Here is a 22,046-nt window from a genome sequence, read left to right as displayed (position 1 = left end):
TGTTGTTCTTTAGCTGCATGATGGCCTCCTTAACTTCGCCTATCGTTGGGGCTGGCACCTCTTCCCCGTTTGCTGCACCGTCGAAATCGCTTTCCCCGCCGCCATGGTTTTCCGCCTGGGCGCCATTCAGGTGTTCGTCGAAGTGCTGCTTCCACCTATCCGTCACCTCACGATCGTCCGTCAGAATACTGCCAGTCTTATCCCGACACATTTCGGCTCGCGGCACAAAGCCTTTGCGGGATCCGTTCAGTTTCTGGTAGAACTTCCGCGTTTCCTGAGAACGATGCAGCCGCTCCAACTCTGCATATTCCTGCTCTTCCAGGGTGCGCTTTTTCTCCCGAAAGATTTGGTTTCGCTGCATCTTCTTCTGTTTGTGTCTTTCCACGTTCTGACGTGTGGCACTGCGCATCTTGGCCGCCCGCGCAGCGTTCTCCTCATCCATCACCCTCCTACATTCATCGTCAAACCAATCGTTCCGCTGATTCCGGGCCACATGCCCGATGGAGCTCTCCGCTACACTGCTGATGGCTGTTTTGATAGTGTTCCAACAGTCCTCGAGAGGGGCTTCGTCCAGCTCGTCCTCTTCCGGCAGCGCAGCTTCGAGTGAATGCGCGTAGTTTGCGGCGACGTCTGGCTGCTTCAGCCGCGCGAGATCTAACCGAGGCTGGCGTCGGTACCGAATGTTGTTCACAACGGAGAGTCTTGGGCGCATCTTAACCATAACTAGGTAGTGGTCCGAGTCAACGTTAGCGCTTCGATAGGATCTGACGTCGATAATGTCTGAGAAGTGCCGACTGTCGAACAAAACGTGGTCGATCTGTGATTCTGTCCGATTTGGTGACCTCCAGGTGTACTTATGGTGGATTCTGTGCTGGAAAAAGGTACTACGTAAGGCCTTCTGAAACCTCCACATGCCAAATTTGATTCCATTTGCTTGATTAGTTCTGGAATTATGAGGAAATTTGTATTTCATTTGTATGGGAGCCTCTTTGGAGGGTAAGGGGTCTCTGTACACCATGGAAAAAGTTCTTACCTCCAAAATCCCTCACATGCCAAATTTGGTTCCTTTTACTTGATTAGTTCCGAGTTATGAGGAAATTTGTATATTATTTGTATGGGAGCCCCCCCTCCTATAGAGGGAAAGGATCGTAATCCATCATAGAAAAAATTCTTGCCTTCTGAAACCTCCACATGCTAAATTTGGTTCCATTTGCTTGATAAGTTCTAGAGTTATGAGGAAATTTGTATTTCATTTGTATGGGAGCCCCCCCCCCCCTCATAGAAGGGGAAGGGGTCTCAGTACATCATAGAAAAAAATCCTGCCTTCTGAAACCTGCACACGCCAAATTTGATTCCATTTGTTTGATTAATTCTCGAGTTTTGAGGTAATTTGTTTTTCATTTGTATAGGAACCCCCCCCCCCTCTCTTACGCCCTCCTTAAAATTGCTCTCTTACCCTCCATAAAACTGCTGGTCATTTTATCTATCCAACGACATATAAATTGTTCAGTTTCATACAGTAGTTCAGAAGTTAGTACAATTTGAAATCTTTCATTCAAACGTTACACTTCAATTGTTTGTTTTCACAAAGTGCTACCCAGTCCCAGTAAATAGTAAACAAAGACGTCAGGTATCAGGTATCAGCATTTGTGGCTCGAGCAGCACGTTCTTCACAATCGTGTGGAAGATTTGTACCTTGCCCATCTTGCCCGTGTCATCATTTACCTGATGAGGACGGGAAGGAAAACAGAAGGAATAGGAAGGGGTGGATAGAGAATTTTACAAATACAAAACCACATAGATACCTAGTGATTACTGTACCCCCGAGGGGGTGCTGTAATCCTTGGTAGTTATATTATCAATAGTACACCCCCTGGGGGGTATACACATGATAAATGAGAGCCCATTAGCTCAATACCGGTTTCGGTAAGAAACATCAAAATGTCTCGCAATGTCAGTTTCCTGAAATTCGATTCATTTAAGATGTAAGATCCGAAGATCTTCTGACGTAATTGTGCTACTGCAAGACAGTTGCAAATTACGTGATACGGTGATATAACTACGTGTACCGTAGTTGGATTCACATAAAACACAATAAAAGATTCAGCAAGCTGAATCATAGCCGTGTGATAATTAAGGTTCAAACACGCATCATGAACTCCAGGAAATTTCAAAAGCAGTTTCCACGCTCAAAAACCAAAGATATGTTCACGAAAATTTATCATGGTGTTCTGGCAGACGCAAAGAACAAAATGATAACTTTCCGCGAACACCCCCCATATTCCGAGCACGAGAACCGCCCTCGAAATCCCACAAATCAATTACGCATGCTTGAACCTTAAGTTTGCAGTGACCGGTCAGTGAGCTGACAAGTACACTGCAATTTAACTTAAGGTGTTGCAAAAGAAATTTTGCCACCTTGTTACAAGGTTGATATCCACCGCTGAGCAGCATTTACACTTCTTCCCCCAAAATCACTGAAAGACATAGCAAACAGAATAGGGGTATCCACGTAGCGCCCGCGCTGCATTGCGTATGCATGTATACACTGCCGCTACTCGCATAACAGCTCCAACTCCATAGAAACTGGGACTGTAATGCGAATAACGGCAGTGCACACACGGAATACACCGTTTACGCAACACAGCAAGCGCCACGCGAACACCCCTAATATGTCTGTTAATATAGTCAATCAGCTGATAAGTTGAAAGAGCACTGACACTGCTGCTAGTGGAGTTACATGTACGGTAAATGCCATATTCACGCATTTTTCATTTGCGGACGAATTGAACCGTATCGAACTAGAACATCCACGTTCTTCGTTCTCTGTTCAGTTCGAACGCAATATTGTTTCACTGCCGCGCGCCGTGGAGAAATGGGACAGTAGTAACAATTGAAGCACTTCCCCCCACTAACAAAGCTGCCAGCAAGAGCCGTTCGTCAGACACCGTCCGATACAAGCGAATCGTTCGCTTGCATTCGTCCGATGTCGTTCGCACAGCTGGACTGATCACATTGTCAGATGGAGCAAGAAAGAGCGATAGATAAATGCATACTAATCCAGAGGGGTTCCAACAGAGTTGAGTCTGCAGGTCGCCCCGAGAGAATCACATATTTATCTTGTGTGTACAGCGTGCCACACTACTAAGAAGTGGCACGGTAGTAGGTATAGAGTTGCCGAAGAAACCGTTTTGCCTTTCTACTATATCAATATATAGTATAAAGGTATAGAAATCACTTGGAAAACCGGAAATGGAAAGAAGGTCCTGCGGGCCGAATGTCATATACCATTCGACTCAGTTTCGAAAACTGAGCATTTTCTGTGTGTGTATGTATGTGTGTGTGTGTGTGTGTGTGTGTGTGTGTGTGTGTATGTGTGTGTGTGTGTATGTGACGCTTTTAATCTCACTCACTTTTCTCGGAGATGGCTGGACCGATTTTAATGTTCTTAGTGTCAAATGAAAGGTCTAGGTGTCCCATTGGTCGCTATTGAATTTCATACTGATCGGACTTTTAGTTCAAAAGTTATGTATAAAAATATGAAAAATATGGGACTTCATTATCTCATAGGTCCCTTAACCGATTTGAACAAAATTGATTGCATATGAAAGAGGAGCCTTGCAAACCCTTAACTTCCAAATTTCATGACGATTGGGCTTGTAGTTTGAAAGTTACATAAAGAAATGTGAAAAAATAGTATTTAAAACATATTTTTGTAACATATAAGCATTAATTCAATGAAAAACATCACACATTTTATTATTATTTGAAAATTACTACTGAGATCTATCAAACGAAACCGAGTTATTTAAAATCGGACAGTTCATTCAAAAGTTATTTAAACTTTAACACTTAAGCACCGTATATTAAACCGTTAAAACGTGTGAATTCAAAACAAATGTTGATTGTATTCAATGTGTGTGATGTATGTGTGTATGTATGTATGTATGTATGTATGTATGTATGTATGTATGTATGTATGTATGTATGTATGTATGTATGTATGTATGTATGTATGTATGTATGTATGTATGTATGTATGTATGTATGTATGCATATATGCTTGTATGTATGTATGTATGTATGTATGTATGTATGTATATATGTATGTATATATGTATGTATGTATGTATGTATGTATGTGTGTGTATGTGATCCCAAGCACAATGTGAGTTTGATTGTACTCTTCTGGTGGTTTTCATGACCAATTTTGGTCTTGAATGTCATCATAAGAGTGTAATAAAACTCAAATTGTTACTTGGGATGACAATTTACAATTTTTAAATTTGCATTGAAATTCAAGAAAATATGTTTCTAACTTTTCTGAATCAATTGTCTGAAATTTTTGAAGCCTCTTAGTGGAATACGAAATTTGAAATTAAAGAAAAGAAAAAACTTTTACCGACTAAATCCCACTATTTAATATTTATTCGCAACAGATACGTATACGCTTTGAAATAAGACGCTGTTGAAGCCTGCACGTCGTAGGCGAACTACGTATCTGTTGCAAATAAATATTAAATAATGGGATTCAATCGAAAAGCTTTTTCTTTTCTTTGATTTCAGATTTCAATTGTCATTTTGTTCACTTGCTGTTACTCACAATTGTACACGAAAAGCAAACAGCGAAGAAAAGCAGTTAATTTAAGCATGAAGGTATAGTGGTGTATAGGATTAAAAATGAGTTGATTTTTCCAAATAAATTTATACAAATTTCAAACAAATTTTGCGCATCAATAGATGCTCTTTTCAATCAATAGATAGAGCTTAGAAATGTTATATGAAAAATAGGAAGTAAACGTTGCACGGTAGTAATTTTGTAAGATTTGTTTTCGTTAATGACATTTTAAAGGACAGATGTCTTATGTCATGTATCATGTTTCAACAAATAAATCAAAAATGACAAACACTGAAAATCATATCGATCATATTTCCCATTCTCAAGCATGTTTAAGGCGCAGCTTTTGCAACCCTCTTGTTTTCCTAACCCTCCAACATTGTAAAAACGATGCGATCAAGCTAATGACTATCTTTTCATGAAAGTACATTCAAAAAAAGCATAAGTTTTGATTTTCATGCAAAAATAATTATCTGAAGGAGCGCCAGCTAAGAAAAAGTTCAATTTCTCTTTTTCATATCTAATGCTCTATTCAGTTATTTTTTCTAATTCAGATATATTGCAAAATTGAAACCAAGCAAACTAATAGTAAAATTTTGAGATTAATCATTTTGTTGTCGATATTCTTTGTCTTCAAAGGCGAAGTATAATAATAATTTTTCTGAACTCTTGTTTTTCAAAGATGCTAACTTTTGAACACATGGTATTAATTAATTAGCAACAAATCTGTTCTGAACACATATTTCATATTGTCAATTCAAAACAAGTTTCCTATGTGGCTCTGAAGCCCGAAAGTTTAGGCCGACCGATTATAAAACTAAATAAGGTGTTACAAGTATCTACGCACACAAGGAAAGAAAATTTAATTATTCTACGCAATACGTTGTGAATTTTACTGGCAAATAAGGATTTTGAGGAATACGGAACGGATATTTAAAAATGTAGTCAAGTTAATTATACATAGATGTTCCTGAGAAATTAAATGATGATTATTGTGACAGTAGAAAGGCTAGGTCACGCCGCTAGGTGGATTAATTCGGGTTTTTCTTTACTAGCCCTAATGAGACTGAGTGCGCACGCGCTTGTGTGACTCAAGTGGGGGTGTTCAGAAAACAATGCTAAAGAGCAATTACAATTCATATTTTCTTTTTTTTTTTTTTTTTTTATGACAAGTACCCGTCGGAATATGAAAAGGTTATAATTTACCTGAATTGGTGAATTGGAGGGGTAGACATACTTACTATCCTGGGATAATTTATAATCCTTACCCCTATTTAGGAAATCTTACCATTCAGAGCAACCATCTCTAGGTGAACGGACAATTCGCACTAGTGCGTAAGTAAAACAACATGCCATCTACTTACAACTGTTATGACGCGCCGTTCCATACTACACCATTGCGATTTCCGTCACGCAAGATTTGTTACTCTTTTGATTTAATTTCGACCACCAGAAAAACACTTTGCAAAAATGTATTTGCTTTGGTATCCTGAAATTAGTATTCAATAATTTGCCCTTTGAATACACTCGGCACTCTTGGTGCTGTTGAACATATAAGATCACTTGGTTGAGAGATGTGCGAGAGGCACTAACACAACAGTATTTGCCTTTAGCGGCAATATGGAACACACTGAGAACACAATAAAAAGTCCCGCACTGATGGCGGTAGCTTTCGTTTGATAGAAATCAGAACATTCTGATTCTATTTTGGGGCGCGTTACGAAAACACTTTACGCGCGAAATTTTAGATTACGTTTTCGCGAACACTTGGCGTACCACAGCGGTACTTTAATTCCCCGTCTTCGCGACTAACGACACATCTAAACACGACGATGCAGACAGCACGTCCACCTCCAACGAGCTCTCAGCTCGAACTCCATAGAAAAAAATCCTGCCTTCTGAAACCTGCACACGCCAAATTTGATTCCATTTGTTTGATTAATTCTCGAGTTTTGAGGTAATTTGTTTTTCATTTGTATAGGAATCCCCCCCCCCCCCCCCCCCTCTCTTACGCCCTCCTTAAAATTGCTCTCTTACCCTCCATAAAACTGCTGGTCATTTTATCTATCCAACGACATATAAATTGTTCAGTTTCATACAGTAGTTCAGAAGTTAGTACAATTTAAAATATTTCATTCAAACGTTACACTTCAATTGTTTGTTTTCACAAAGTGCTACCCAGTCCCAGTAAATAGTAAACAAAGACGTAGTCCTACGTCAAAAATTCTATGATTTAAGGCAAAATTAAGAACAAACCCCGATTTAATCCAGCTAGTGTTGAAAGGAACCTTTATTATACCATCGTCATTTGATATGGGCATCTCCAGCTCAAATATTGCTGTTCGCCTCTGAACGATCTTCTGGCAGTGGACTGTCTGTGGTTAAAGGTTAACTTGTCTTCAAGTTTGCTTCAAGATACTTTATTTCGTTTACGCGATCAATTACTTCACCATCAATTACAACGTTAACGTCTGTTTTGGCGTTAGCCGAGATGATCAAATATTTTGTCTTACTAATGTCCCCAACAAGGAAAAAAAAATTAGTTTAAGCTGTTCAAACTTCAACCAATTCGAAAAATAATGTAAATCTTGGTTCAAAAGTGTTACAATTTCATTGGTATCCTGTGGCGCACTTTTGAATGGATTTTTTTTCATGCAATCAGCAATAATACGTGCAATGTGTCATATTTCGATAAACTATTGAAAAGGGCCAATCAATCAAATGTAAACATACAGAGTGATAGTTCTTTTTCGCTCCTCCAGCATTGAATGGCCCCTTCAAATGCTTATCGAGATATGTTTGACTGAAGTTTTTGGAGTGTCTTAGTAGAATACGAAACCTGGAAATTAAATAAAAAGAAAACTTATCCAATTTAATTCTACTAAATATGTATATTTTGTTCTTGACAGATACGCATTTCGCCTACGACTTGCAGGCTTCCTCAGTGTCTGTTTTCGAACTTTCGAGTTTGCGTAAGCGTAGGCAAAATACGTATCTGTCAAGAATAAAATATGCATATTTAGTAGAATTAAATTGGATAAGCTTTCTTAATTTCCAGGAGATATGTTTGTTAAACAACAATTATTGTTCGTTGAGCATACTTACGATTACACCATTGAGGAAGAGCAGGTGCAGGTGTGGCGTCATTCTCATCTTCATACCGTCGGAATAATTCTTTGATATAATCAGCCTTATATATACCGGGTGGTCGTGCTTTAGCGAACGCAGATAATCCTGCCTCAACTGACCAATCTAACTTCTCTACCACGTATGATACAATTAAAAATCCCGTACGGTTAAACCCATGAGTACAATGCACTCCGACAATTTCCATAGGATGATCTCGATTGAACTCATCCACAAGTTCAATAAAAGCATTGGTTTGTTCCTGCGTTGGAGTTTCTCCGTGTCCACGACATTGCAATTTTACATATTTACACTTGTTCTGCTCGACATCATTACGATCGTAAAACCGGTCTGTATTAGTCAAATCTATCCAAAGTCCAATTTTTACCTGTAGTGAAAAGATGTTGAAAAATATGTATTCGTTTAAGTAATCTTCTCACTCACATTATATGTTTTCATCAACTGGAAGAGCATTTCTGGTGTAAAACAACATTCAGCCGGCATCTGAGACTCGAAATCATCTTTTAATGGTGTTTTAAAAGCTAGAAACTTTCCTGCTATTAGTGTTTCGGACTGGCGTGGGCAATAAAGCCATCGATTCGGTAGTGGACCAGGACCACGAGACATCATTAATGATAATCTAATATCCACCCGTATTTCTTTCGTGTTTTAAAATATTTTGATTGCAACTACTATGTATTATGTACCATAATACGCGTCAGGTTGTTAAATTTCAGGTGTAAAACTGTTAATGCGTCAAATTTATAATTGAAATGAGATATGTAATATACACATAAACCGCTCTTGTTTGCTGGATAAATATACAACAGTAGATTAATAATAACTAAAACATTACATATTGCCTGACGATCGCGAATAATTATTGACTACCGATACCGAACCGAACTGATGTCGAAAAACTGTTTAGTTCAGTTCAGGCTTCAGGGTTTTACTAGAGTGACTATATACAGAGTGGCGCCAAGTCATCCCAAATGTATGCAATGCGGCTTATCCTAGGTTTTTCTTTCTCTTTCCTGCATACGCGTTGGATAGGTTGTCTGCTCGATTGGAATGACACTGACAGATAATTATCATTCCAATTTTGACATTGTCGCCACTCTGTATATAGTCACTCTAGGTTTTACTTTTAGCGTGAGAAAAAAAGAAAAGGAAATATTTGAAGAGAGAATTAACAAAAGGGCGAATGTCGCAAGCGTAAACAAACCGAGTGAGGGTTACTTTTCCTATGCTGGTCCAGCAAAAAGTAACTCTCACCCGTTTTGTTTACATTTGCGACATTCGCCCTTTTGTTAATTCTATCTAGATTTTTGCTTTTGTCATTACATCAGGCACACGTTGACAGTCCGCTGCACACGGAAAACTGAAAGTACCCAATATTAAGTTCCTTCAACCCAATTCGTACCACGCGTACAGGAAGCTAATTTTGGGTATTTTCAATGGTTGTACAACATTTTCCCGAAAACCGTTTCCCCGAAACCCAGTTCTCCGAAAGATATTTTCCCGAAGCCTATTTCCCCAAATGAACTGTTTTCCCGAATGTACCACTTTCCCGAAAACCATTTCCCCGAATATCCAGCTTTCCATGAGGGATAATGGCGGATATTGAGCGCAAGTGGGCACAATCTTTTGACATGCATTGGAGGAGCGCCGAGTGGAGGAGCGTTCGTTCGTACACTGAGAAAACTTTTCATATACACTCAACCCCCGCTAATATGAAAAACAGCTCGTTCAGATTGGGCGAGTTCATTTTTAATCTGAATATTTGGTAACTCTATTCATTTTCACACACGCGCAAGACGCGCACCCTATGAACTTGTTGTTTTGATTTGACGAAAACAAACGTTTTGAAAACATTTCAAACATGCGCGAATTCTAAAGGTTCGGTTTGTATGAGACGAAATTGGCTCGGCAGTTTCGACTAAAATGGACCATTTTGAGTGCTGGAGAGAGGTAAGTTGCATATGAGCTATATTGCCAAAGCTCCTGAGCAAGAGGAAACGCATTAAGATTTTTTGCTTTTTTTAATTTACCGGTCAACTTTAACGTCAATTGTGTGTGACGCTTGATTGGTTTTTAATGTGAACGCATTCATACCACAGGGGTACAGATTAAAACTGTTCAGATTAAAGTAGGCCATACCAACGGGGGTACACGGTAGTATTTATGTGTTTCGCACATAGATTTTTTCCATGTGCCCCAAGGATTAGATGCTCTAAGCAAGCTTTATTGCCGTTACCGGCATCAAAAGAGATTTTGAACACTGCTCACACTTGCAGGAAATCTTGCGAACGTACGCGTGATAACAGAAAAAATGCTTCCCTCTCTTTTTGTCTTACGCAAAATCCTGCACCGCCGATTGAATAAACATCAACACGAATCTATAGGCCATATGCATACGGATAATATGCAAGAAATATTTCTATACATGTATGCCATCACATAAAAAGAAAATAAAAGGTAGGTAATTCTCCCAAAGCGCAACTTATGGAAGATATGTGAAAAACAAAATCTTTCCCTCCATTCCGCCTTGATAAGCAAATCAAACATCCGAGTTAAGAATTTCGGTAATTTAAGTAGAGCTATCGACCTTTTTGCGTTCGTAATGGCGGCTAGTGGGTACAGCTTTCGGAAAACGTTAGCATGGCTTTGGCAACTTTGTTCACGTCAGATTGATACTTCCAGCTTTGATTGTTGTTCCCAAAAGCAAATAAACGTTGTCAAAAAGTGTACCCACTAGCCGCCATTAGGCACGCGAAAAGGTGGATTGGCAGCTGACTCGCAACTACCGTTTACAGATCAACTGGTAAAGGCGTTGCCCTACTCCTCTATTCCTATTCCTATCGACAGATTGGCTGGCGGTTCAATTCTAACCGAAAAAGAAAATAACAAAAAGCAATCTTGAAACGTCAACAAAGTACGCCATATAAGCATAACAGAGAGGGAAGATAAAAAGGGTGTACAATATATTTTTCGCTTTTTTTTATGTTTGACGTTTTACCGTTACGCAACAGGCGTTACGTTTTATGACTTTTGTAAAGCTCCAAGCACTAATGTAGCCGGATATTTCGCAAAAACCGGCTTTCTAGCAGCTTTTTATAGGCATATTGAACTATGCTGCACGATATGGTGTGCACCATAGGCTAATAAAAAGCTAGATTTCTGCTTCTTTAAGTGCTCACTGGTTACTTGGGCAGATCTTGTAACTCGAAGCACTAAACATTGCATTCTATAGGTTCTATTACTTTTTGGGGCATAACTTGCACTAAATACTGAGATTTCTGATGCCCAATTAAAATTCATCACTATATTTTCGCTTTTACGCCGATTTTTCTTTAATTTTTTTCGGCCGTGCCATTCATCACATCACTCGAGAAACTTAACTTGAAACACAGAAAACTTGAATTTACCACCCAAACAGTTATCTGGTAAGATATTATAATGATTTTGCCCAAACTGTTCACTTGAGTTGATATGAAAAACTTTACTTCGTTTCGATTGCAATTCCGAATCCGCGACCGACGTTGTTGATACGTTACCAAGGAAACGGGAGTGATGCCATATTTACGTTGAGCATGAAATTGGCCAATAATTTTCGCTATTAAATTAACGGTCGTAAAGTGTCGAAAATATGCTTATAAAATTCTCTGATAATAAAATTCACCGTAAACAACATTTTAAGCATAGTATACAGTTCCAAGCGAAGTGAAAATCGAAGCAAGTGAAAAAGCGTGTCTTTTCGCTCGCGGAAAATAAAGACTGTGGATCTCTTCATAATTTCATGAGCTTTCGGTTTACAGTTCATGCGAAGTGAATTGAAGGGTTTACAGTTCGAGCGAAGTGAAAACAAATTTAAAGCCAATGCGGTATTTACAAGTGGGGCAATGGTGCTGCAGTAATTAAGTGTAGCGCAAAACATTATCAATACGTTTTTAAAACCTAAAAATCAGTAATAACGGTTTGGCGTGACGTCTAATTCTACAAAAAATCCACATTGCTCGTTGCGGTATGTTTTTGGAGTCATGAAGTTTTTTTTGCCAATATTAATAAATATTTCCCTTTTCCACACCTGTACACACTCATTGGCTTGAAACGTCAAGTTTTCGCTAGCTGCAGCTTTGTTCACGAACGTAGACGCGCGCGAAAGAAAAGTACCCAAGTGAAAAAGATGTCATCCACAATCTTTAATTTCGGTGGATCACGTTTGTTTACAGTTCCGAGTGAAGCGAAATGCAGTTTTTGCGCTAGTGAAAAAGTTGAACGTTTTGTATGGGATTTTCACTTCGCTCGGAACTCTATACAGGGCTTTATGTGATAGAATTACTGTCGGATCTAGTTCAACAGCAAAAATGGATTCGCGACTCTACGTTTCCTAATTGTTCATAACAGATTATTACCTACTACTACTTAGCAACTCAGCATAAACTTAGCATAAACAAAACGATAGTGGAAACAAGTACTGAAATCATTAAAAAGCAGCTGGCCTCTGACGACCTTCACCTTAAAAACCATCGTCCTACACATTTTGCACACTAGCACCCTCTGTTATGCATGTTGCGGAGTAGCTTGCATTTGCAGGGTTTTATGCTGTAGGGTTTTGTACATTTGAATGGTTTTATACTGAAAACTCAAAGCAACACTCGCGCGCCGCGGTGTGGCCATGTTGCGAAATATGCTTTTTTGAAAAATAAGTGGTTTTTGATTGGACGATGGAATTATCGCGAGTGTCTCGTCTGTTTGTCTGTGGAAACACTTTTGATACCCGAATGATTGACATATGAAACAAGATTATCAATATTAGCACGTTGAAATTCATGTGTGACATCTTTTGGTAACGCCGTATCTATTTTTATCAGTGTATGTTTACAACCGCAAAAATTGTTTCAATAAATTTCTTGGTTGTTGCAATCAACATTTTTGGTTACATTCAGGTTTATTTCAAAAAACAATATTAGTAGTTTCAAACGTTTCAATGTTTGACTTTTCCAGTCGCTTAATCAACGCTTCATTAACCTTTATGCAGCCAAAAAAATCTATTTTTAAATTTAAAAAATGGAACGCGTAATTTTTATTTTACTTAAGATTTAATCAGTTTGTTTTAAACTAAAATTTGTTTAGATCAAACTATAAAGTTTGGTTAATATTACCTGCTGCTTTAGGAATTAACTTCAATTCAACAAATATTTGCTTGAAATAACCAGAATCTTGGTTGTTTGGTTTTGACACTTGATATCTTTTAGGTAGGACAGTCAAACCGACAGTCTACCAACGGCATTCAGTTTTATTGTTGTTTATGTACGTCGCAAGTTGTTTGGTCACTGTGCGATTACAGCTCACCGCAACAGCCTAATATTTTACATAGTTAATTTCAAGCATCGTGGTTTGTCAAAGTAACCAAGTATATATTTACGCAAATCTCAATGAGAAAAGCTGGTTAAAGCAACCTTAAATATGGTTGTTTTTGCCATACATTTTTCTCCGTGTAGAAAATTAATTTTTGTTTAAAATTTAAGAAAACAAAAAGAAACGTTTTTAACGAAAATAAGCCATAAATGTAAAATTTATTATCGAAATCTCGGGAAATTTTTCAAATGGCCTTACCTAACATTTGCATCGAACTGAGAAAATCAACATTGAAACTATTTACTCATCATTTTAAATCCTATTCAGCTTTTTACGCGCTATCCAGCTTTTTACGCGCTATAATGGCGGACGCTATAAATTGTGTTCGTAATATTCGAACAATCTTTTTGAAAACTCTGCATCCATCAAAACTGGGCACTCTTCACATGTAAGGCAGTGTTGCTCTTTCTTTCGTTTACGTAAAAGAAGGAGAGCAATAGTTTTGTTTACATTTCGTACATTTTTGCTCTCCTTCTTGGGCGTAAACGAAAGAAAGAGCACGGTAGTGTTGCAAGAGAAGAGTGCCAGATTTGATGTATGCAGAGTTGTCAAAAAGATTGTTCGCATTAGAGTGACTATATACAGAGTGGCGACAAGTCATCCCAAATGTATCCAGCTTTTTACGCGCTATAATGATGGCCGCTATAAATTGTGTTCGTAATATGCGAACAATCTTTTTGACAACTCTGCATACATCAAATCTGGCACTTTTCTCTTGCAACACTACCGTGCTCTTTCTTTCGTTTACGTCAAAGAAGGAGAGCAAAAATGTGCGAAATGTAAACAAAACTATTGCTCTCATTCTTTTGCGTAAACGAAAGAAAGAGCAACACTGCCGTACATGAGAAAAGTGCCCAGTTTTGATGGATGCAGAGTTGTCAAAAAGATTGTTCGAATATTACGAACACAATTTATAGCGTCCGCCATTATAGCGCGTAAAAAGCTGGATACAATGCGGTTTTTCCAAGGTTTTTCTTTCTCTTTCCTGCATACGCGTTGGATAGGTCGTCTGCTCGATTGGAATGACACTGACAGATAATTATCATTTCAATTTTGACATTGTAGCCGCTCTGTATATAGTCACTCTAGTTCGCATATTACGAACACAATTTATAGCGTCCGCCATTATAGACCAAATCATCATACCGTCAACTGACAAATACTGGCGCCCTTGTTTACATTTTGGAAAATTTTCCTTTTCGTTTATAGCGAATGTAGCGTGTGTTTTACCATTTTACAGGCATAATGGCTTTTTAAATTTAGTCCTAATGCTGTTTAAACTCGGTTTAAACAACAAACTTGCTGTTTAAACAGTTGAAACTTTTTTGGATTCTGCGGTCTGTTTGTAAACAAGGGCGCCAGTATCTGCCAGATGACGTCACCTTGATTTGGTCTATAGCGCGTAAAAAGCTGGATACAATGCGGTTTTTCCAAGGTTTTTCTTTCTCTTTCCTGCATACGCGTTGGATAGGTCGTCTGCTCGATTGGAATGACACTGACAGATAATTATCATTCCAATTTTGACATTGTCGCCACTCTGTATATAGTCACTCTAGTTCGCATATTACGAACACAATTTATAGCGTCCGCCATTATAGCGCGTAAAAAGCTGGATAATGGTGGCCGCTATAAATTGTGTTCGTAATATGCGAACAATCTTTTTGACAACTCTGCATACATCAAATCTGGCACTCTTCTCTTGCAACACTATCGTGCTCTTTCTTTCGTTTACGTCAAAGAAGGTAAGCAAAACTGTGCGAAATGTAAACAAAACTATTGCCTTCCTTCTTTTGCGTAAACGAAAGAAAGAGCAACCCCAAGTAACAATTTCAGGCTGATCAAACGCTTTTATAGCTGATTTTATTCAACCTGTTGGCTGATCTATGGCTTAGGTTTAGAAATGAAAACCTTTTTTCAGCTCTTAAACATCTAAATCTGGTGATTTTATCAAGCTTCAGGCTAATTAATAGCTGCTTTCGAAGCTGCAATGAAGCTTAATAGAAACTTTTTTGCCCTTTTAAATAGCCAATTTGCGCAATGCTGTCAATTCTATTTTTAGAACGAGAAATAGTTTTACAACCTACTTTTCCAGTCGCTTAATCAACGCTTCATCAACCTTTATGCAGCCAAAAAAAATCTATTTTTAAACTTAAAAAAATGGAACGCGTCATTTTTATTTCGCCGTCAACGCGATATTTTTAGTTTCGAATAACTTTAATTCGAACAAGTAAGCTAGCTAATTAAAAATGCATATCTTTTTTCCGGGAATTGAACCCGCCATCTTTTGATCCATAAGCACTCACCGTATAACCCGCCCCATTCGCATCTGCAGAACAGACAGTGAGAATATCTTTACACCTGAAGCCAAGCCCGTCTAGCGTGAAGCAGTCGATAATGTCGATAACTGACAAACTTTTGCTGTCAGTCGAATTGCGAAATTCTATGATCTGACAGTATGTGTGCTGTGAGCCGAATGAAAACTTGGTAGAAGTTTGTAAAGCCACTTTAACACTCTTAAGCAGACTTCAAGTATAGTTTGAAAGCTGTGAGCCTAATGAAAGCTTCCACTCTACATTTTATCACCTTTAAGCAGCCGTAAAACGGTTTGATGTTTATGGCTATTTAGAAGCAGATTGTTTAGCAAAAAAAATCCGCTATTAAGCTTTTTTATCAGCTTTTGGGAGAGAACTGGTTTGAAAAACTTAAAGTAGCTTATACATCGCTTATTTAAACGCCATTTGAGCGCTTACTTTATGCAGCTTTGATCGCCTTAAACCAACCCGTAAACAGTCATTGCTCTTGCAATTCAGCTTCCGTTGTTACTTGGGGCCAGAGATGCCAGAAGTGAAGACATGTCTTCCTTTTGAAGACATTTTGGTTACAAAAGAGTGAAATGTCTTCGCTTGAAGACATGTCTTCACCATGCAATTTAAATGAGCGGAAACCGAAAGAAGACAAATGAAGACATTTTTCCTTGATTCGTGAAGACTTTTCAAAAAATCACCTGGCATCCCTGCTTGGGGCACTGCCGTACAGGAGAAGAGTGCCCAGTTTTGATGTATGCAGAGTTGTCAAAAAGATTGTTCACATATTACGAACAAAATTTATAGCGTCCGCCATTATAGCGCGTAAAAAGCTGGATTTAAAAATCCGGCAATTTTTATCTTAGTGGATACTGCTTAACGGTACTTTTTACTATGGTTTTGCATTATTGTAGTAAGGGTTCTAAGTATTTTTAAAAATAACTGAGTTTTGAGCAAAAATAAAGTATACAACGCTTCGGTTCAGTAAAAAACACATACACCCGATCATAAGACATAATGACAGCTAGCGTGTTACTCTCCACTTGGCGTAACGCACGCTATAAACTGGTGCGTTACCTTACGTCAAAATGTTGTGTCAGATTGAAAACCGTTATGTTATATGCGTCAAAATCGTAAATATGTTTACATCGTTCAATGCAATCGAATGTTACTAACGTCGAATTGAACATAAGCATATTATGCTGCATTATCGACCTTTTCGCGTGCCTAATGGCGGCTACTGTGTTACCTGACTCACTGCGAATATGCGTTGTGTTGGCGGGATCGTGTTGGTTCGAAAGGTTTCGAAAAATATCGCCTTTGTATCGAAAATATCGTTAATTTTGATCACTAAAAATAACGTACTTAAACGTTATATATCAAGTGCCAGTAGTACGCAATAATTGGATTGTGAAACTGAATTTTTATTCATGCAACTTTTTACAAATTAAATGCAATAACAAAAGCACAACTTATAAAAAATCGTTTGTTATCGATATTAATTGCACATGCGTTATAAACGAATAAAACGTATGGTTAAGTTTTATTTCAATAATACGCATATTCGCAGTGAGTCAGGTAAAACAGTAGTTAAAGCCCTATCCAGCTTTTTACGCGCTATAATGGCGGACGCTATAAATTGTGTTCGTAATATGTGAACAATCTTTTTGACAACTCTGCATCCAGCTTTTTACGCGCTATAATGGCGGACGCTATAAATTGTGTTCGTAATATGTGAACAATCTTTTTGACAACTCTGCATACATCAAAACTGGGCACTCTTCTCCTGTACGGCAGTGTTGCTCTTTCTTTCGTTTACGCAAAAGAAGGAAGGCAATAGTTTTGTTTACATTTCGCACAGTTTTGCTTTCCTTCTTTGACGTAAACGAAAGAAAGAGCACGGTAGTGTTGCAAGAGAAGAGTGCCAGATTTGATGTATGCAGAGTTGTCAAAAAGATTGTTCGCATATTACGAACACAATTTATAGCGGCCATCATTATAGCGCGTAAAAAGCTGGATGCATCAAAACTGGGGACTCTTCTCCTGTACGGCAGTGTTGCTCTTTCTTTCGTTTACGCAAAAGAAGGAAGGCAATAGTTTTGTTTACATTTCGCACAGTTTTGCTTTCCTTCTTTGACGTAAACGAAAGAAAGAGCACGGTAGTGTTGCAAGAGAAGAGTGCCAGATTTGATGTATGCAGAGTTGTCAAAAAGATTGTTCGCATATTACGAACACAATTTATAGCGGCCACCATTATAGCGCGTAAAAAGCTGGATAAAGATATCCAGCTTTTTACACGCTATCCAGCTTTTCACGCGCTATAATGGCGGACGCTATAAATTGTGTTCGTAATATGTGATCAATCTTTTTGACAACTCTGCATCCATCAAAACTGGGCACTCTTCTCCTGTACGGCAGTGTTGCTCTTTCTTTCGTTTACGCAAAAGAAGGAAGGCAATAGTTTTGTTTACATTTCGCACAGTTTTGCTTTCCTTCTTTGACGTAAACGAAAGAAAGAGAACGGTAGTGTTGCAAGAGAAGAGTGCCAGATTTGATGTATGCAGAGTTGTCAAAAAGATTGTTCGCATTTTACGAACACAATTTATAGCGGCCACCATTATAGCGCGTAAAAAGCTGGATAATGGTGGCCGCTATAAATTGTGTTCGTAATATGCGAACAATCTATTTGACAACTCTGTATACATCAAATCTGGCACTCTTCTCTTGCAACACTGCCGTGCCCTTTCTTTCGTTTACGCCAAAGAAGGAGAGCAAAAATGTGCGAAATGTAAACAAAATTATTGCTCTCCTTCTTTTGCGTAAACGAAAGAAAGAGCAACACTGCTGTACAGGAGAAGAGTGCCCAGTTTTGATGGATGCAGAGTTGTCAAAAAGATTGTTTGCACATTACGAACACAATTTATAGCGTCCGCCATTATAGCGCGTAAAAAGCTGGATACATTTATCCAGCTAGAAGCTAGATTTCTGCTTCTTTAAGTGCTCACTGCCCAAGTAACCAGTGAGCACTTAAAGAAGCAGCTTTTCTAGCTTTTTATTAGTCTTTGGTGCACACCATATCGTGCAGAATAGTTCAATATGCCTATAAAAAGCTGCTAGAAAGCCGGTTTTGGCGAAATATCCGGCTGAATTAGTGCTTGTAGATTTACAAATGTCATAAAACGTAACGCCTGTTGCGTAACGGTAAAACGTCAAACATAAAAAATGCGAAAAATATATTGTACATCCTTTTTTATCTTCCCTCTCTGTTAATGCTTATATGGTGGTACTTTGTTGACGTTTCAAGATTGCTTTTTTGTTATTTTCTTTTTCGGTTAGAATTGAACCGCCAGCCAATCTGTCGATTGACGTGACTTGGAGTGGAGGAGTAGAGCAACGCCTTTACCAGTTGATCTGTAAACGATAGTTGCGAGTCAGCTGCCAATAGCTCTACTTAAATTACCGAAATTCTTAACTCGGAAGTTTGAATTGCTTATCAAGGCGGAATGGAGGGAAAGATGTTGTTTTTCACATTTCTTCCATAAGTTGCGCTTTGGGAGAATTACCTACCTTTTATTTTCTTTTCATGTGATAGCATACATGTATAGAAATATTTCTTGCATATTATCCGTATGCATATGGCCTATAGATTCGTGTTGATGTTTATTCAATCGGCGGTGCAGGATTTTGAGTAAGATAAAAAGAGAGGGAAGCATTTTTTCTGGTATCACACGTACGTTCGCAAGGCGATTTCCTGCAAGTGTGAGCAGTGTTTAAAATCTCTTTTGATGCCGGTAACGGCAATAAGGCTTGCTTAGAGCATCTAATTAGCTTTTCATAGTGCTTCAAGTAAATTTTAATTCAGCATTGAGAATGCCATTTTAAAGCTGCTATGCTTTGACAATGCTGAATTATATCTGGCAGCATGTAACTTGCAAATATAGAACAGCTTTCAAGCTTAAGGCCGTTCCCAACGCAAAGTTTTAAATATGTTTTAAACTGCTCGACAAATTTATAATTTGCAACTGTCAAAAATAGAACTGCATCATGTGCTACGCAACGCATGTTTTAAAAATTTCGAAGCCGCCACCTTATTTTGTGTGTGTTTGTGCTGAGAATACTGTGCTGTGACGTTTTTATTCGATCGGTATGGCTAGTGAGGAAAAGTTGGTTTTTGGTAGATTTGTTATTCATTTTTGATTTGCATAAATTTATATAATTCTTTTCTAGTTTTTCGAACGGGCGTTTCAGCGTAGATTAACTGGTAGTCAGCAACCGCAACAAGCAAACCCGGTGTAGCCTTTAGCTCATAGCAAACGCTACGCGAGAGGTGCAGGTGATACTTATTCAAAACACACCGGAATCTATTTTTCGTCCGGGCAAGGAAAAATCAGGATCGTGCACGGCGTATAATCCATCTCGAGTAGAGATTGCAGAAGCGAAAGCAAGGCACGCGTTATGCTAAGGCTGACCAGACGTCCCGGCTTATGCGGGACAGTCCCGAAACTGGATGGCTTGTTCCGGATTACTAACCGTCCCGGAAAGTGTCCCGCATTGATTAATTTTTGAATCGAAACAGTTTCTGAGGATGAGATATAGGAAATTATGTAACATAGCATGAAAAAACCTACTGCTGGCAGCTCGTCCGCCGGTGCACACCCTCCCCAGTTACGACCCCGGCCAGCCGTCACCTCGAACTCCTCATCTGATCAATGTCGTTGGTGACTGTTTTCTTCATCTTTAGCTTTCTCTTCATTATCTGTCAGTAATTCAATACTAGACGAACCCGGGGACAATTTGGTGCACTCAGCTCTTTTGAGATAAACTGAAGTCCATTGTCCATTGTAGCATACAAGCTGAAACTGTGTTAGGCTATCATGGGGCTTAATGAAGGGTAAAGGTGAGGCACCTTGTATATCTCCGAATTCTTATCCATCAAAAACACTGGTTTTCACACGGATGCCAATGAAACAGATCCCTTGCCAAGTCATGACCTTTTATAACGAACCCCTCCCCAAAACCAATCTCGAATCTGTTACAAACCCTACAGCGAGTCAGAACATGAAGAATTTAATCCCTGGGTCCCTGAAATCGGCCTTCTCTGAAGCTTATTCATCGTCAAATCAGACACATGCATCGCGTTTCGTCACACCGGCCGCAAAGCCTTTGTTTATCGTTTGAGGCTTCTGTTGGGCTCCCCACTTGCTCGGGATCACTTGCAGTACTTCCGAAACGGATTCGCCGTAGCAGTCTGTATTCAGTTCTTTCGTCAAAGCACATTCCGTGATGTTGAGAACAGCCTTGACTTTCCGAATGACACTCAACCGCAGTTGACGATCAAGAGTTCAACTCCAACGTTTGACCTGCGCCTTGCGGAGCCCTGAGAGTATCCTTGCACCCCTCAATTATTTACACCACTGCTCTTTTAGAATAGTCCGTCAGTCCCGCCACCTCCCGAGCCGACGTTGATGGATTCTGCAGGTGACCGCACATAATTACTTTCATTTCTCCTCCTGCATGATGAATATTTCAAAAGCATGTTACCTTTAAACTGCGGAAAAAGTATATCGAGCAGAACTGTTTACAAATAACACAACACTATACCAAAACCTAGCATCCATGGCCACTGGGAGCGCCGCTTTCGCCAAAATAAAGTGCCCAATTTCTAAATGATCCCATCTTTACTGTCCAACCGATTTAGCAAATAAGCCATTCAATATATCCCGCATTCTTCCAAAAAAAAATCTGGTCACTTTATAGATAAGAGCTACCCGACCCTAAAACAAATCATAACAATGAACGTACCGTTAAAAATTGATATATTCTTATTTTAACATACTTCTATTTAATTTAATCAATCGTCTTGTGACCCCAGAAGGTATGGTTGACATCGTGCATTCAACACGTGGACTGCAATCTACCGTGAACGTATATCATATTCTGCGCAGTTAAGACATTTTTATGATTCTTTCGCTATTCTGAGTATTCTAGATTTAAATTAACAACGTGGATAGCAGCAACGTGTAGTGCCACTGTTTATAATATCTGGTAAAAAATATAGGAATTATAAGTCGACGAACAATTGAGTATATTTTTCGTTTTGTAAACTTATCCACGGTGCCTAATTCTGCGCACTTTCTTGCCCATGTTCCTAATTCTGCGCATGTTTGCTCCTAATTCTGCGCACCCAAAAAGTGAAAATAAATACTCCTGCCATGCTGTTTATGTCTTTATACGCTGAAAGCACATAAAAAAATCCGGCATTAGTCATTACCATAATTAAATCCAGGATCCGGCCTTCTTGTGCCACCCGGGCAAAGGAATATTGTTATCATTTTGATTGCCTCATTTTAAATATTTTATTCTCGATAACGTAAGGTTTTCTGCATACTGAACATTGCACTTCAGACTAATACTAAAATTGTGTTTTCATATAGAAACCACTTCCCCACTCTCTGACAGCTTCATGAGGTAGGACATTAAAAAAAATAGAAGACATGGCTTCATGAATTGGCGCTCGTAGGTTTGGACCCAGATACACAGCAGAGGATTTCAATCAATACAAGTTAAATAATCTACTT

The 22,046-nt window shown here is 38.8% G+C and overlaps 1 protein-coding gene across 1 annotated transcript in view; it reads right to left on the bottom strand.

The window, feature by feature from the left end:
- Nucleotides 1-8,711, bottom strand: part of LOC128737353 (mRNA-capping enzyme) — a 123,517-nt gene extending 114,806 nt beyond the window's left edge. Inside the window, exons 1-2 of the mRNA XM_053831979.1 lie at nucleotides 8,189-8,711; nucleotides 7,724-8,132 (exon numbers count right to left, since the gene is read on the bottom strand). Coding sequence (XP_053687954.1) covers nucleotides 7,724-8,132; nucleotides 8,189-8,374 — 595 coding nt within the window. The 5' untranslated portion in view covers nucleotides 8,375-8,711. The remainder of the gene's footprint in view (nucleotides 1-7,723; nucleotides 8,133-8,188) is intronic.
- Nucleotides 8,712-22,046: the final 13,335 nt, after the last annotated feature.

Source organism: Sabethes cyaneus, chromosome 1 (assembly GCF_943734655.1).
Source record: "Sabethes cyaneus chromosome 1, idSabCyanKW18_F2, whole genome shotgun sequence".
Taxonomy (NCBI): Eukaryota; Metazoa; Arthropoda; class Insecta; order Diptera; family Culicidae; genus Sabethes; species Sabethes cyaneus.
The sequence above is the reverse complement of the archived record's forward strand: the minus strand, read 5'-3'. Positions and strand labels throughout refer to the sequence as shown.